This window comes from Cavia porcellus, unplaced genomic scaffold (assembly GCF_034190915.1).
Source record: "Cavia porcellus strain 051 isolate PalLab524CR breed Dunkin Hartley unplaced genomic scaffold, mCavPor4.1 scaffold_40, whole genome shotgun sequence".
NCBI classification, from domain to species: Eukaryota; Metazoa; Chordata; class Mammalia; order Rodentia; family Caviidae; genus Cavia; species Cavia porcellus.
This window is the reverse complement of record NW_026947523.1, coordinates 7,410,856-7,427,618: the sequence shown is the minus strand read 5'-3', so window position 1 is coordinate 7,427,618 and position 16,763 is coordinate 7,410,856. Positions and strand designations below refer to the sequence as shown.

Sequence of the window (16,763 nt, the reverse complement as noted above, 5' to 3'; positions counted from 1 at the left end):
CCTGCTTAAGAAATTAGAAAACCTCTGCATTGAATTCCACAGAGGAAGAGAGGGCAAAGAATAGATTAGCGATCAGAGGATAGGTGACAGTAAATGATCAGGCAAGCAAAATCTTACAGATGGAAGATTTAGTTAAAATGCTTTGTTATATGTAATGACTTTGTTCAACTGCTGTGCAAGAAACAAATTTATTGATACAAAGATGAAAGCAGGTTACATTGTTGGTCTTGAAAATGTTGTAGAGTCATATATAAACACTCCTGTCTTATTTTCTAGTTCCACGAGGGTGTTCAAAGGCAATATTTTGCTTATCTTCACAGGTTTGAATCAGTTTGGCCCAATGAGTATGCCCCAGCCACCCATTGGCCCCCGGCAAACCTCACCTCTTCAGCACCATGGGCAATTAGCTCAACCTGGTGCTCTCAATCTGGTAAGTTTTGATGTTTTGTGCAGGTGTTTTGACTTCTACCTAATAAAGTAGGGTTTTTTTTTAATTTTTAAAAATTATTTTTCTGCGAAGTGTGGTCACATAATCGCAGCATTCTTGGGAAGCTAAGGCAGGAGGACCACTGCAGGTTGGGGGCCAGCCTCAGCTACATAGTGAGACTGTCTTAAAAAAAAGTTTTTCCTTTGTTTCTACCTCCTAAATAAAAATTCTTGCTTGTTTAAACAGACTGTAAGGCCATATTCTTACGGTGCAGTTCTGTGTATTTAACCTTTAATATAGAGGCGATTGATACATATTTTGGAGATGAAAATAAATAATTGTAATACTGAAAAGAAATAAAATACCAGAAACTATATGCAACAATTCAGAACTAAAACACAGGGCAGCATAGTGGGGCACACCTGTGGGCCTTATGTACAAAATTTGAAAATTTGTTCTACAGAATTAATTACTGAAATACCTTAAGGATATAATTTGAAGAAAATACGTTACAGATGTGGTGTTACATGTTTCTGTTTAAAAAAAAAAAATTGCCATATCATGTACATTGGGATTTCATTATGGTTAAATTACAGCAAATTGAAACTATATAGACAATAACTTGAAGCTCAGATATCCCAAAAAGTAAAAGCTCAGATAACACAAAAAGTTTTAAGTGGAGCCAGGCTTGGTAGTGCAGGCCTGTAATTTCAGCACTTGGTGGCTGAGGCAGGAGAATAGCTGTAAGTTTGAGGCCAACCTCGTTACATAGCAAGATCCTGATTCAACAACAACAACAAAAAGTTTCTCTAAAATAGTATTTCAGTCATAGGATTCAGTATAATTTAAGAATTTCTTGATTTAAAAAAGATACATTAATCATTGAACACTAAACAGTTTATATCCAAGCAACTATTGTTCATAGTATTAAAAAGCTGATAAGGTGCTGGAGATTTAGCTCAGCGGCATAAGCGCCTGCCTTGCAAGCAGGCAGTCATGAGTTTGATCATCCCTGGTACGGGGGGGGGGGAGAATGCTGATAGAAAACAAGTTAGTACCCTTTCGCTGGAGTCATTGTGCAGGGCCTTTGTACTCCTCAGTCAGCTTTCTACTCTAAGCCTGCTTCTGGAGACTGAAAGAATGAGCTTTTTGCTGCTGTTCATGTAGTCTTGTAGCCAATTTCCAGCTCTCCACATTGACCCTATCCCTTATCTTACCTTTTTTTTAGGAGGACCGGCGGAGTATCTTTTTGAGATAGTGTTTCTCTATGCAGTTCAGACTGGCTTTGAACGCACTTCGTAGCTCAGGCACCTCTAACTTGCAGAGTTCTTCTTGCCTTAGCCTACCAAGTGCTGGGATTATAGGTGTGGACCGCCATACTTGATTTTAACTCATTCATGCATTTATTGGTCTTTTTGAGACAGGGTCTCACTATGCAGTTTAGACTGGCCTTGAGTTCACTTTGTAGCCCAGGCTGGATTTGGCTACAATCTTCCTGCCTCCGTCCCTGGAGCACTGGGATTACATGGGTGCCGCTATACCCAGCTCATTTCCTGTCCTTTAGATTGAGTGCAGTTCCTTGTTAATGGAACGTTTCTGGAATTCTTTGGCATTACTGCTATGTCTCAGGAATCTGGTATAGCCAGGAATCCTTTTTAATTTGTAAACAGTTGCTGTTCTTCGGAACTTTTTTTGCATTTGGTACATTTTTTTTTAAAATTTGTTAAATGTGTGGATTTATACAGGGAAGTTTTAGCAGTGAAATGTACAGTACTAGAGCATTTACACATCATGAATGAGTGCTGCCAGATTGTGCAATAAGATTTTACATGTTTTTACCTTTTAAAAGTTTTAACTAGAGTGGTGCTGCATACCTGTAATCCAGCTTATTCAGAAGGCTGAGGTGGGGGCCCATAAGTCCCTGGGCAATTTAGGAAGACCCCCCCTCTCAAAATACAGAGGGCTGGTGACTTAGCTCACTGCTAGAGCACCCCTACATTGAATCACCAGTTCCTACCACAAAAAACTTTCAACATTGTATTGTTAAAACACCTGACATGAACAAAAAGCTCACTTAACAAGTGGGGAAACGTTATTTTCCCTGTCAGGCAGAGTTCCAGGTGTTTTTGCATCCTGAGAGAGAGAGAAAGAACATTTGTCCCCATCCTTTTATTACTTCTGGGTCCTAGGTTAGGTAAGCAGTCCTGTCTGCCTTATCTGTTCTCTTAAAAAGTCGAGTAGCACGCCAAGCCATTGTTGCTGAATGACTGTGCTCTTCTTTGGGTTCTTTGCAGCCCATGGGCTATGGGCCCCGCCTCCAACAGCCGTCCAGCCAGGGCCAGTTCCTGTCCCAGACTCAGTTCCCCGCACAGGGGATGAACGTGACGAACATGCCTCTGCCACCATCCACTGGCCAAGTTTCTGTGTCTCAAGTATGTTCGCAAATGGGCTCTTAGTTCTGTTAACAGTTTCTCTCGACCCCGATATTTACAGGGAAAGATGGTAGCAAACAGTTTGTTAAAAAGAAAACATTTAAATAATAAAATTGTGCTTAAAGTCTTCTGCACGTGAAGAGATTATTCTGTGACATAACTGTTCATTTAAATTGATCACTTTACGTGTTTTTAGGTGTGAACACTTAAAAATAGCCTTAGGAGGAATTGCTCTGGCTTAGGCCCAGAGCACTGCTCTCAGTCTCCTGCAGCACTGCATGCTGAAGTCACTCTGTTGAAATGGTTCGAGACACTGGTTCAGTTCCTGATCAGTCTTGTATCCAAAGATGTTCCCCAGTAGTATGATTTGGGGAGGGGAGCTTTAAAAATAGAAGCATTGTTTCTCTTTTAAATAGCTTGTGTCCTAACCAGATGTAATCTGCCTTGTGAATCCCTTCTGTTTTCAACAGGCACAAATGTCCAGCTCTTCCTGCCCGGTGAACTCTCCAGTCATGCCTCCAGGGTCTCAAGGGAGCCACATTCACTGTCCTCCTCTCCCTCAGCAAGCGCTGCACCAGAACTCACCATCTCCCGTACCTAGTCGGACCCCCACCCCACACCACACTCCCCCAAGCATAGGGGCTCAGCAGCCACCACCAACAGCAATTCCAGCTCCTGTTCCTACACCACCTGCCATACCATCTGGGCCCCAGCCCCAGGGTCTGCATCCACCCTCCAGGCAGACACCAACCCCACCCACAGCCCAGCTTCCCCCGCAAGTGCAGCCTTCACTTCCCACTGCTCCTTCTGCTGACCAAGTACAGCAGCAGCCCCGCTCACAACAGAGCACTGCAGCCTCCATTCCCACCCCCACGGCGCCACTGCTGCCTCCACAGCCCACAACGCCGGTGAGCAGAGGTTGGGGCCTGCCCATAGGGGTTTCAACTGGTGCCCATTGCTTGCACACTATTTCTAGTCTTTTTCCATCTTGGTTGTCTCCACAAATACAGTGGAATCTTGCTGTTACCGCCTTTCTTCTTTTCTTTCCTGTGGTAGCACTTAGCACAGGAGGAGGTGAAAGGTAATATTTAGGTCTGACTTTTTTTGGAGACAGGGCCCACTATGTACTTCAGGCTGGCCTTAGGTTCACTGGCCTCGAACTCAGCCATCTTCTTTTCTCAGCCTCCCAAGTGCTGGAATAGGCCTGACTTTGACCATTATATTTCGTGTTGTCTTCTGAGACCTGTAGTATAAGGGAGATAATAAAGCAGAAGGAGTTTCATTTGCTTGTTTATTATGTCATTGAGCATACCACATGAATTTTAATACACTTGAATATTTTTGAGAGAGTTTAAACTGTACCAAGCAACCTCAATATCAACATTTATAATTCACAGTGCCTCCAGACAAGCTTAACAAGTATTGATCAGACTGGGTACAGTGTTCCATACCTATAATTCTGGGTGCTGAGGCAGGATTGCAAGTTCAAGGTCAGCTAGGTAATTGAGTGAAACCCTGTCTCAAAATAAAATTATTTGTGCTGGGTATATAACTCAGTGGTAGAACACTTACCTAGCAGGCATGAGGCCCTGGGTTTAATCCCTACCACCACCACCAATAAAGGTGGAATAATTAAAGTTTTTAAATGGCTGGGGATATGACTCAGTGGTGTAATGCTTGTATTAAGTCCTTAGTATCAGGGGAAAAAAAGTTCATAATTGGACTGTGTATATGTCCAAAAAAGGTTCATGATCTAAGATGATTTCAGACCTAGAACAACCTGTGTTGAACAAATGTGAAAAAATTTATAAAAATCCAAATTTTCACCTATTACTTGGGTCTTAATAGCATTCTGTAGTAAGGCTGGAATTTTCTAGACTGACCATTGATGATAGTGCTTCAGTTCTCAGTTGTGTTGGTCATCATCACCTCATGAAATAAGTCTCCCAGTGACTGTTCCATCATGGCCTTTAATAAACAAGGAAGTGCAACATTAATGAATCTCTGGATCCGCTTAATTCTTTGAGGGTAGTTCTGCAGAATGCTAGGTTTTCATTGAGGGTCTGTGTGTGCGTGTTGTTGACTGAATCCAGGGTTTTGTACATGCTATGCAAGCTCTGTGTCACTGAGCCGTGTCATTAGACCATGTAAAATTTCTTATTGAGAGATTCAGGGAAAAGGCTGAAATTGCAAGCTAGTTAATTAGAACATACTTGTTCAACACAAACATTTCATATGAGAATTCATTTTTTTTAATTGTCTCCGCTTTTTTATATAGTTGATATTTTTCTCAAAGTTTAAAGCACAAAAAAGGGTAACTAGTTAACTTTCTAATTGCTTACCCCATTTCTTGAATTGAGCCTGCACTGCTTGCGTACTGTGGAGAGTGATACTTACCAAAGACACACTTACTTGCTCTTTTGTATATTACAGGCCTACTCAGTCCTTAATGTCCTGCACTTAAAGTGGGGGGATAAGAGCAAGTACCATAGATGGGTATCATGGCACTAAGTCAAAATAAGTGTTTAATCCTCTAAAGCTTAAGTTCTAATTGTATACTTGGTACATTTCTTGTGTCACCTCCCTTCCCCTTGTCTCTAGCTGTCCCAGCCAGCGGTGAGCATTGAAGGACAGGTATCAAATCCTCCATCTACAAGTAGCACAGAAGTAAATTCCCAAACAATTCCTGAGAAGCAGCCTTCACAGGAAGTGAAGATGGACGCTAAAATGGAAATGGATCAGCCAGAACCAACAGACGCTCAGCCAGAGGATATTCAGGAGGTGAGACACAAGTTACTGCAGAGAATCCAGTTTCTAAAAAGTCAGTATTCTGGGCAAGTGTTCTGATGCTTGGGTCTCACTGCAGTGATTTTCCACTGAGAGAGGACATGGAGCTATGTCCATGCTGCTAGTAAATAATGTAATGATGATTTGCTTCCAGTTCGGGGTCTTGAGACTACTAAAGATTCTTATATTTTAGACTAACGTAGAGGAATGTAAAGTGGAGCCCACAGAAACAGAAGAGAGAAACATGGAGTTAAAACCTGAAATAAAAGAAGAGGAAGACCAGCCAAGTACTTCAGCTACTCAGTCTTCTCCAGCTCCAGGACAGTCAAAGAAAAAAAGTAAATCTCTTTAGGTGCTTTTTTCTTTAGGTAACAAAAAATGCAAGAGTCCCACAGTAGAACGGAACCAGGCCTCTTCTTGGCTTTGAGCCACTGGCATTAATGTGATTTCCTTACGTGCAGAGAGCTGTGGGCCTGATACAGTGTTAGGGACGAATTTATTTTTGATGTAGACGTAGGTATTTACTGCAACTATTAATCTGTACACAACTCCATTCTTTAGATTTGGTGGTTAGCAGCATCCAGAGAATCTCTCTGTTTCAGAAGAGAGAAATTGTTAATATCCCTGACTGGAATGCAAGAATAGCAGTAATAGGGGCTGGGGATTTGGCTCAGAGGTATAAGCGCCTGCCTTGCAAGCAGGCAGTCGTGAGTTTGATCCCTGGTACCGATAAAAAGGAAAAAGACAAAAACAAAACAAAGAATAGCAGTAATAACAGTGGCATTTATGTTTTGCCTTCTGTGTCCTACTCACATTCACAGTCTCTCTTTGTTCAGCTCAGCTCTGAGGTAACTGGGCCTTGTTCGTACAGGTGGGAAAGCTGAAGCTTAGTCAGGTTAAGGAACTTTCCTCTGAGTATGTAGCGGGTGCCTCAGGTGGAGTGGCATAGGCAGGACTAGGCTCAAGGGCACATGTGCTAACTCTTGGAGGAGATGTATAGAAGTGCTCCATACATAGAATGTGCTGTAAAATGTGCAGCCTAAAAATCATTTAAGGAAGTTGTGGTGACATGTACCTGTAATCGTGGCACCTCAGGGACTGGGGCAGGAGGACTGCTGTGAGTTTAAACTCAAAATTGAATCCCTAATCTCTAGCTTTAATTAATTTCATTTGGGACATGACAGCAAGTCTTTATAGACTTTTGGGAGATGTTACTTGAGGCCACATTTGAATAACTAATTTTGTTCAGCAGTAAGCATTTAGTTCTTTCCTTTTAGACCAATAATCTATTATTTGCCATTAAAATAGAGACACTTTTTTATAGTATATACTTTCTATAAGTAACAATCACAGTCATCATAGGAAACTTGCACCAATACAAAATATGTTTTGATTTTTCTTTTTTTTCTAATTCCCATCCCCATTTATAAAAGCTTGGTTTCCATTTTTTCCATTCCATTTTCCTCAACTTTTAAAACATTTCAACGAAAGACTTCAGTGCCTTTGATTCCTCTGGTGATAAGGCACCACGTCCACCTGGTGTCACAAAGACATGCATCTTGTTCTATTTAACAGTATCCCTTGTTAACCACCAGTACCCTTTGGACTGTTACTTTGGCAAGTCTCCCTCTACTTAAGTTTTTAGAAGCTTTTGGCTTCCATTTTTACTAAATTTGTGTATGGAAAATTAAAGCTAGTAAAGGGCCTTGAGGAGGCATGCCACTTTGTATGCAGCGTACTGCAGGGTTAGGAAGTTAGCCCTGCGTCTAGATTTTCTGAGGACAGTGAGGTCACCCTTGTATTTGGTGCTGAGGTTCTTTTTAAGCTTTCACTTCAACATTTTAAAAATTCCATGACTTAATTTAACTGATCTCAAATGTACTCTTCTTAAAGTTTTTAAACCAGAAGAATTACGACAGGCCCTGATGCCAACCCTGGAGGCACTTTACCGGCAAGATCCAGAGTCCCTCCCCTTTCGTCAACCTGTGGACCCTCAGCTTTTAGGAATTCCTGTAAGTATTTAGTGACTTTTGTTTTGTTGTTTTTACTTGGTAGCAACTTCATTGAGATACAATTTCAATCTACCAGGCAGACGTTGGGTTTTTTTGTTTGTCTTTTTTTTTTTTTTTTTTTTTTTTTTGGTACTAGAAAGTGAACTCAAGATCTCGCATCTGCCAAGCAGGCACTTTACGCTGCTGAGCTAAACCTCTGGCCCGTTTTTGGTTTTTATTTTTTTTTTCTTTTTTAAACATGAATGTATATTTATGTAGTGTTCATATGTGTATATAATTTATGTTTTTAATGCCCTCTGTCCATCTATTTGTCCCCATCCTATTTGCAAAAGGTTTGTCTTCCTATTTCATATCTTTTATTTTGCTTTTTATTTTTACTGTGTGCTATTTTAAGCTTGTGTGTTTGATTGTAATTAACGTTACAGTCTCAAGGTGCCTCCATTTTCCTGCAAATGACTCAGGTTTCTCTTGATGACAGAATAGTAATACTTCATTGTGTATAAATACCATATTTTTTTAATCTATCTGTTGACAGCCATATAGGTCACTTCCAAGATTTAGGCACTGTGAGTTGACACAACATGTGTTTGAAGTATACAGTTCACTGAGTTTTCATGTATTCTCAGCATTGTATGATTACCGTAATTGTAATGCATTTCCATCACTACCCAAAAGAAACCCTGCATCCACTACATTTCCTTCTATAGCATGCCTTTACCTCCATCCCTAGGCCTCAGCAGGCTCTCTTCTGCATTTAGCTTTTAGTCTGTTCCAGATGTTAAATGAGAATATGCAATATGTGGTTTTTTTGACTGCCTCCTTTCACTTAACATTAACTTTTTGAGTGGGGGGGGCTATATTGGAGATTTAACTAGAGCCTCACACATTAGTTAGGCATTGAGCTATACCTCTATACCTCTAGTCTTAAAAATTTTTTTTTATTTTGAGCTTCTCACAAAGTCGGCCAGTCTGGCCCTAAACTTGCCATCCTCCTGCCGTAGCCTCATGGGTAGCTGGAATAACAGGTACATGGCACCACTTCAGTCCTTTATGACCTAGTAATAATCCATTATGTGGACACACCACTTCTTTCTTTACCCTATCATTAGTTGGTAGGTATTTGTCTTATCCCCAAGTTTTGTCTACTGAGAACAATGCCACTGTGAATATTCATGTACAAGTTTTGATTTAGCTTTTTGAGACAGGATCTTGCTATGTAACCCAGGCTGGCCTCAGACTCATGGTGATCCTTCTGCCTAGCCCTCTTGAGTTGGGATAATAGGCATGGCATACACCCAGCTCATTGCAAGTGTTTTTTTTTTTTTTTTTTTTTTTTGTTTGTTTGTTTGTTTTTTTTTTTTTTTGTCTTTTTCCTTTTTATCACTACCGGGGATCAAACTCACGACTGCCTGCTTGAAAGGCAGGTGCTTATGCCGCTGAGCTAAACCTCCATCCCCTCATTGCAAGTTTTTAAGATGCCATTATAGGGGTTGGGGATTTAGCTTAGCAATATAAGTGCCAGACTAGCAAGCACAAATTCATGAGTTTAATCCCTGGTGCAAAAAAAAAAAAAAAGATGCCATTGTACAGCAGGCTGTTAGAAGGTCTCATTTTAGGACTTTAAAGACCTTTGACTGTACTTGGTACTGATTTCGTAGTACATAGGTTTCATTTTACTGCCCATAGTAGCTGTTTTCTCTGAGCCACTTCATGTATGTGTGGACTAATGATTTAAAGATCTGATGGGCATCCACCAACTCTTAGGGAATACAGATAGGCCAGAAACTCAACATTACATGGAAAATTAATAATAGGAAGATACTTTTATCTGCTATAAAATATACTGCTCAGGAGTGAGTAATGTTACTTGATATCCCTTGTACTTCTAGGATTATTTTGATATTGTGAAGAGCCCCATGGATCTCTCTACCATTAAGAGGAAATTAGACACTGGACAGTATCAAGAACCCTGGCAATATGTGGATGACATTTGGCTTATGTTCAACAATGCCTGGTTATATAATCGGAAAACATCACGGGTGTACAAATACTGCTCCAAGCTGTCTGAGGTCTTTGAACAGGAAATTGATCCAGTCATGCAAAGCCTTGGATATTGTTGTGGCAGAAAGGTAAAAAATAGCTTTTGGACCTGCTGTTAACTTCTAGGATGTTGATGACTGGGGTAAGATTGTACTTCTGGCATTGACAGCCCTCCACATCCTTTTTATTGTGTTAGGGCACTAACCCAGGGCCTCAGTGCATGCTTAACAAGTGCAGTGCCGTGACCTATGTCCCCAACTCAAACAGGCCATTCTTTTGCTGCATTATCTGTTCTTACTTGCACATAGCACAATAGTATCTGTTCCCACAGAGTGGGCTTTTTTTTAAACAGACTTGCTCTGCCCAGATGTGCACCATATGCCATGTTCCCCTGTAGATGAACGTTGTCCAGCGTGTGCTCATTTTCCTGTGAATGCAAGTCAGTGTTAAGCTCCGAATGTCCCATTAGGGGCCTCTGGAATGGTGGTGACCAAAGGGTGTGACTGCTTATCTTGCCTCAGTGTGGTGAAATTATACAGTTGTAAACTTAGAATGGATTTGGAAACTGAAGTCTAACCTATTCCAAGCACTATGGCATCACTGGCTTTTGTTTCTAATATGCTATTGTTGCTTTTGTAGTTTGTGTTTCAAGCCCGTGTGCTCTTTAACGAACGGTTTCTCTTGCAGTTGGAGTTTTCTCCACAGACACTGTGTTGCTACGGCAAACAGTTATGTACAATCCCTCGTGATGCCACTTATTACAGTTACCAGAACAGGTAAGCCTGATCCTGTGTGAACCATGGTCCTTGTGTCCTCTCGTAGAGGGAGGAGTGCATGCAGATGGACCAGCACACCTATGTCATGCTTGAAAACACCTGTATGACACAAGTTCGTTCTACTCTTCGTTTCTGCCACTATTTTCAGAATTACAAAGTTTTCTATTGAAAAGTAGCCTTGCGTGAGTTGTCCAGAGCTCTTATGCATTTGTTTTGATTTTTGATGCCCAGTGCTAGGCAAGTGCTCATCTGTTGAACCACATTTCTAGTGCTGGGTCCTCACTTCATAAGGGAAAAGCTCAAGGCCTTGGGAAGTCATGCAACCTGGAAGCTGTTGGAGTGGATGAGAGTATCTAAGGCACCTTTTCCCTCTGCTGTGATGTTACTGATCACCATACCTTATATGAAAACTGAAGAATTTTAAACTCCCTAAGACACTTCAGCTAAAACTTTAGCTAAGATCTTTAGAAATGTTTTCTTTTTCTGTGTGGCCTATGCTGTTCTTAGAACATATGAGAACAGGATTTTAGACTGTTTGCTTCTAGGAAAACGTGAGTTCCCTACAAAAGTTTGCATATGGCAGATTTATACTGAGTGGAAACTTGTGCCTTATTTCTCCTGCCCAACCAGCGGCTGCAGTTACATAAATTCCATTCGTTGAACTATCTCCTGTTTTCAGTAATCAGACAACAGTATAGCTTGCACAGGCTGTTTACTGGGGCCCCCAACACAGAAATATAGCAAAGCCGGTTAGTTCACACGCTGTCGTTGTTTACTAATACAAGCCCATGATGTTGGCTTTTGAACTTGTGTGCTACAGATGCATTTCTGGCTTTGAAAATTCATCTGAACTTGTTGTTTTATTTACAAAAAGTAAAGTGTACTCCTGCTTTGTAGGCTTTAAAATCTAGTTTTGTATTCCTTTAAAACCTAGAGAAAGGGGAACAAACATTGTTATAAGTACCTTATATTAAAAAAAAATGTAACAACTGGCATGAAGCTTTTCTCTTGTTCCAGTCTTGATGTTCAAACCATTTTTAAATTTTTAACAGTATATTTAATTATGTACCTGCACACTACTACCTTTGTTTTGCCTTTTGAAACGTGTCACTTGATGACTATTACATAACGATCAGTATTTTAACTGCTTTGTGCAGGCTGTTTAGTGAAAGCTGACTTACTTAGGGCTTCCTAATTTATGTTTTCAATCCCCAGTTGTTTGTAGATAACTGTTTACTGCTCTTGCATCCATAGTGGATTATGTGTTTATTTTTTTGGAAGTGGGAAGTGATTGTCATGTTTGGGTAATGGTCAGAGTAGTAGCTCTCCCAGGCATATTTGTCATTCTTTATTCTTTTGATTATTTACATCAAGTAGCATTAATTAGTCAAATGAAAGGGTATGGGTTTTTGTAAGTGAAGCCTTTTTGTTTTGATTTGCTATTATCATTTGGTATTTGTGATCCCATTGAGATATTTAATGCTAATCTGTGCTTTGCCTTGGCTTTCTGCTTTGTGTTGTCCTGTCTTGCTTTCATGTTTTTTGTTGTCCTGCAATCCCTCATTTCTTCGTTTGTTTTGTGTTTTTTTTTTTTCTCCCTCATGCTTGTCGTTGTCTGCACTTGGCTTTGATTGCAAAAACCAAAAAACCAAACTGTGGGGCCCATAAACCTGCATCATTGAATGTCCTTGTCGCCGTTGATGACCTGCTCTCTGCTCCCGTCCCCCTCCTTGGCCTGCTGTGATTGGTGGCTTCGTTGCTTGGCTTGGGCTGTGTTGTGTGAACGGAACAGTTCACCCCAGTATGGCCTTCTTGCCGACAGGTATCATTTCTGTGAGAAGTGTTTCAATGAAATCCAAGGGGAGAGCGTTTCTTTGGGGGATGACCCTTCCCAGCCTCAAACGTAAGTAACTGCATTATTTGGGAGAAGTGTTACTTTATCTACCATGTATTTTCAGATGGTTAAGGGTGTATTTCCAAGCAGTCTTAAGGTATGCTACCCACTATCAGATCTATAAGCCACAATTGGCTATTTAAATGCAAATTAGTTAAAAATAAGAAATATATGTCAGATGCATTCTCACATTTCAGAGGGCCAGTCATTTGAAGCTGGTGACTATTATATTGGTCAACACAGAAAAAGAACATATCCCGCATCTCAGAAAGTTCAGCTAAACAGTGCTGAATAAGGAGTATGTCAGCATTGGACTACCTTCCTACAGTAAATGTGTTTCTTTTGTCTGGAAATAACTTCTTTTCTAAATATGGAAAGAATAGTTACTGCTTTTGGGCGGAGGATTTAGCTCCTCAGCACAAGCACCACCTGCCTGGCAAGTACAAAGTCATGAATTCCATCCCCAGTACCATCACCCCCCACACACACACACACACCCCAAAAAAGGTACTGCTTTCTTTGTTTGGTTGGGTTTTTTGAGACAGAGTGCCACTGTTTAGTTCAGGCTTGAACTTGTGACAGTCATCCTGCCTCAGCTTCCTGAGTGCTAGGATTACAGGCACGTGCTGTCATGCCCAGCCTGCAGCATTTTTCAGAGAAGTATTGAGTTTGAAGGAAGTTAAAATACCAAACCTTTTGTCCTTCTCTTTGTAGGTTAACAGAATACCCAAATCACTGTAATAGTGAACAGAATCTTAACAGTATGTAGCGCTTGTAACAGACCTGATTGGGCTCCTGAACTACTAACCTCTTAGTAGTAGTGTTGAAGATGGGATTTGGGTGGTTTTGCAGTACTAGGCATTAGCTCAGGTCACACAGAGCTACACTTCCTGTCCTATTTTTCATTTTGAGATTGTATCTTAACCAAGTGACTGAACTGCCCAGGCCTGGCTCAGTCTTGGATTCTCTTACCTTAGCCTCACAAACAGGACTGAGAAAACTCTTTTTCCAAATTCAGTTGCATCTTCCTCTTTGCTCCTGAAATATAGTAGAGAAGGGTCTTGCGTGCTAGCTAGTCTTGGAGAATAGTTGCTGGAATCCATGGATCCCTAAAGAGATGTCTAACTGGACTTAAACTAGAGAGGTCCATGTGCTCTAGAGACAAGTTCTATTGATGGAGGAAGGGATTTTTGGCTATTGTTGGACTCCTGGCATGACCTACATTTTTGAAGCTCTGGAGGAGCTGGTCCTGACTTTAGCTTATAGAAATCACTCCTGGGATCCAAGATATATCTCAATGGCACAGTGCCTGCCTGGCAAGCATAAAGTCATGAGTTCAGTCTCCATTACTAAAAAACAGAAATCCCTCCTGGTCTGCTCATCTGCATTTCTGTACCTCTGGTATTGTGAGTCTTTAGATCACACTGAGTAGTAGGCCTATAGGGCTTTCAGGGAGATGAATGATTTCTAGGATGTAAGCTATCTAAGAATTACCTTTAAATGTATAAATGGCCTCATTTTTAAGGAAAATGTTGGTTACCCTGAGTCACCCTAAGGTTAATTATGAGTAAAGAATGGTGAGACTGCTAGCTTCTCTATAATAGTGTGCCCCTGAGCCTTATGGTACACTGGACTTTTCTGCATGGGAAGCAATGAGACATTGCTCAGATTATGCTATGAAAGACAGAATTTGGTTAACTTTAAGAACTGAAAGTGTGCGCATTTAGAGGTTCATTTCTACAGTGGATCAAAAATAAAGGACTTGAACATCTGTAGATTTCAGTAATTTCGGTGGTTTTGGAACCACTCTTTGTCAGACTGACTGGTTTATTTTTATATATTTATTTTTTAAATTTTATTTATTTATTTATTTATTTATTGGTCTTTTTCATTTTTATCGGTACCGGGGATCGAACTCACGACCGCCTGCTTGCAAGGCAGGTACTTATGCCACTGAGCTAAATCCCCAGCCCCCTGTTTTTGTCTTTGTGAGACAGAGTCTCTTCTACGCAGTTCAGGCTGGCCTGAAGCTCACTTTGTAGCCTAAGCTGGTCTTGAATTCACAACGATCCTCCTGCCTCAGCCTCCTGAGGGCTGGGATTACAGGCATCAGCCACCACGCCCAGCAGACTGACTGATTTTTTAATGTTGAAGTTTTCCTTTGACATAAAATGTTGTTTATAATCTCCTGAAAAAGATTATTATTAAATAGCAGTTTACTTCCCACTACATAAAATCTTTTATTCCTCAGTGTAGAAACTCATTAAACCACAAAAAAATGTGTAGCATAATGGGCTAGATTTTAAAAAGCACAACAAACGTTTATTGTTTGCCCTGGATTCTCAGCTTGCTCAAAGGGAAACCTGTTCACTGTAATAACCTGTAGAACATTCCTTTGTTTAGGTGCCTTCTCGTTGCACCTTAATGAATGTCTATTCTTAGGAATCACTTAGAGTTGGGTTCCCTTTAGGTAGAACAATGGTCAGATTGCTCATCTTTATTGCTCTTTCTCACAATATTCATTTTCTCTCCTTAGTACAATAAATAAAGAACAGTTTTCCAAGAGAAAAAATGACACACTGGATCCTGAATTGTAAGTAGTTTCTCTTAAATAGTCAGCACACTTTGACCTTTCTTCTTCATTTTCTTTGTTTGCATAGCTACTCTGATGATTCTATATATTTTTATGCAGACTCTCCTTAACACAGATCTAAGTAATTAGTAGAAATGTGGAAAGCAATCAGGGGCTAAGGCTGTGAGTTACAGTACGCTTACTAACGTACATTTCACTAAATCACTTTAATGTTTTGGTATGCTGTGTTTACAGGCCTGTATGAAACAAGTTACCTCAGCTCAGTGTGATGTGTCCATTTTTTTCTCTCCATTTTCAGTGTATACTATTAACTCCTTACTTTGCAGTGAGGTTTTTTTAAAGTTTGTTTTACCTATAATATTGAAAGTTTTTTTTTTTTTTTTAAATAAAAAGTCTGTTAAACAGCGTTTGAGTTATTCTATATGACCTTAGCTATCATTTGAATTTAGGAAAATACTAGAAGCTTCATTTGGTTAAAGTTTTGAGATTAATCTTGAAATTTGCTTTGCGCTTTCAGGTTCGTTGAATGCACTGAGTGTGGAAGAAAGATGCATCAGATCTGTGTCCTTCACCACGAGATTATCTGGCCAGCTGGGTGAGACTTCATGCCAATGTTTTATTTAGAACTTTCCAGAGTTACTGTTTTTGAAATGTTTTATTGAATTGGAAAAAAATAATTATGATCCAGTTTTGAAACATTAACCTACAACTCAAAAATAAACATAGATCTTTCTTTTACTTTAAATTGATATGTATGTTATATATCAGAAGTGATGGGATGGGTTGTCTAACAGTGATAGAGTGCAGTAAATGCTAGCTGGGCATGGTGGAGCATGTCAGTAATCCCAGTACTTAAGAGGCTGAGACAAGAGGATCACCATGAGTTTGAAGCTAGCCTGGGCTAACTAGTGAATTCCAGGCCAGCCTTCACTACATAATGAGATGCCATATCAAAAAAACTAAATGTAGACATAAATTGTCCAAATTTTAAATGTTGTTTATAATAGAAAAATTAGGTATTTTGTGGCATGCCCCACACACTGTTTTTTGCTCTGTTGTTGGGACTCATGGTTGATGGCTTAGAGGTCTCTCTGGGGATTACTGTCATATGTTTATGGTATTGACAATATTTTTTATTAATATGTGTTTGCCATACATAATTCCTACATTTATCATGGGGAGTTGCTATGTTCATACATTGTATCCCACTCCCTTTTCCTTTTTGCCCTCTCTTTTTGTTGATGTACTATATTATTTTTATTTAAACATTCACCGTGTGTTTCAATCACATCTGGTTCATTTCACATCTGTTGGTTCTGCTTTTAAGACATACATTTTGTACTATTAGTACTTATACCAATATTATTGGCCAGGAAAACATTTCTGTTTTGTTGTTGTTGTTGTTTTTCCTTACTGATCTCTAAAAGCTGTTTTAGTATCGCTTTGATTAACTGTTATAGATGCAAATTTGTGAAATTGTCTTTTGAATTTTAGCTTTATTTAGATGAAAGATTTTGTCACAGAGTGTATCACTTTAAATGGTTCTCTATTTTGTATAACCAAATTCTCGGTATATATTTTAGGTTTGTCTGTGATGGGTGCTTGAAGAAAACTGCACGAACCCGGAAAGAAAACAAGTTTTCTGCTAAAAGTAAGTTTCATTCTTACAGGTAAATCTTGGTGGAACATCTCTAAACCCTAGTTGAAAGGAATCCATCCAAACTTGGGTTAGTTTTAATCTTAATTAAAATTATTTGCAGAAGTAAAGTGATTTTTTTTTTTTGTAAGCTACTGAAAGTTGA

The 16,763-nt window shown here is 39.8% G+C and overlaps 1 protein-coding gene across 3 annotated transcripts in view; it reads left to right on the top strand.

Moving 5' to 3' along the window:
* LOC100734820 (histone acetyltransferase p300) overlaps positions 1 to 16,763 on the top strand; it is a 74,426-nt gene that overhangs the window by 45,804 nt on the left and 11,859 nt on the right. The window contains exons 12-23 of one of the 3 annotated variants that reach the window (XM_063243759.1): positions 321 to 430; positions 2,722 to 2,859; positions 3,330 to 3,767; positions 5,461 to 5,640; positions 5,840 to 5,984; positions 7,540 to 7,658; positions 9,548 to 9,787; positions 10,386 to 10,474; positions 12,267 to 12,377; positions 14,905 to 14,961; positions 15,479 to 15,556; positions 16,545 to 16,612. In XM_063243759.1, the coding sequence (XP_063099829.1) occupies positions 321 to 430; positions 2,722 to 2,859; positions 3,330 to 3,767; positions 5,461 to 5,640; positions 5,840 to 5,984; positions 7,540 to 7,658; positions 9,548 to 9,787; positions 10,386 to 10,474; positions 12,267 to 12,377; positions 14,905 to 14,961; positions 15,479 to 15,556; positions 16,545 to 16,612 (1,773 nt within the window). The remainder of the gene's footprint in view (positions 1 to 320; positions 431 to 2,721; positions 2,860 to 3,329; positions 3,768 to 5,460; positions 5,641 to 5,839; positions 5,985 to 7,539; positions 7,659 to 9,547; positions 9,788 to 10,385; positions 10,475 to 12,266; positions 12,378 to 14,904; positions 14,962 to 15,478; positions 15,557 to 16,544; positions 16,613 to 16,763) is intronic. The other 2 variants (XM_003470516.4, XM_063243760.1) reach the window with 2 other exon arrangements.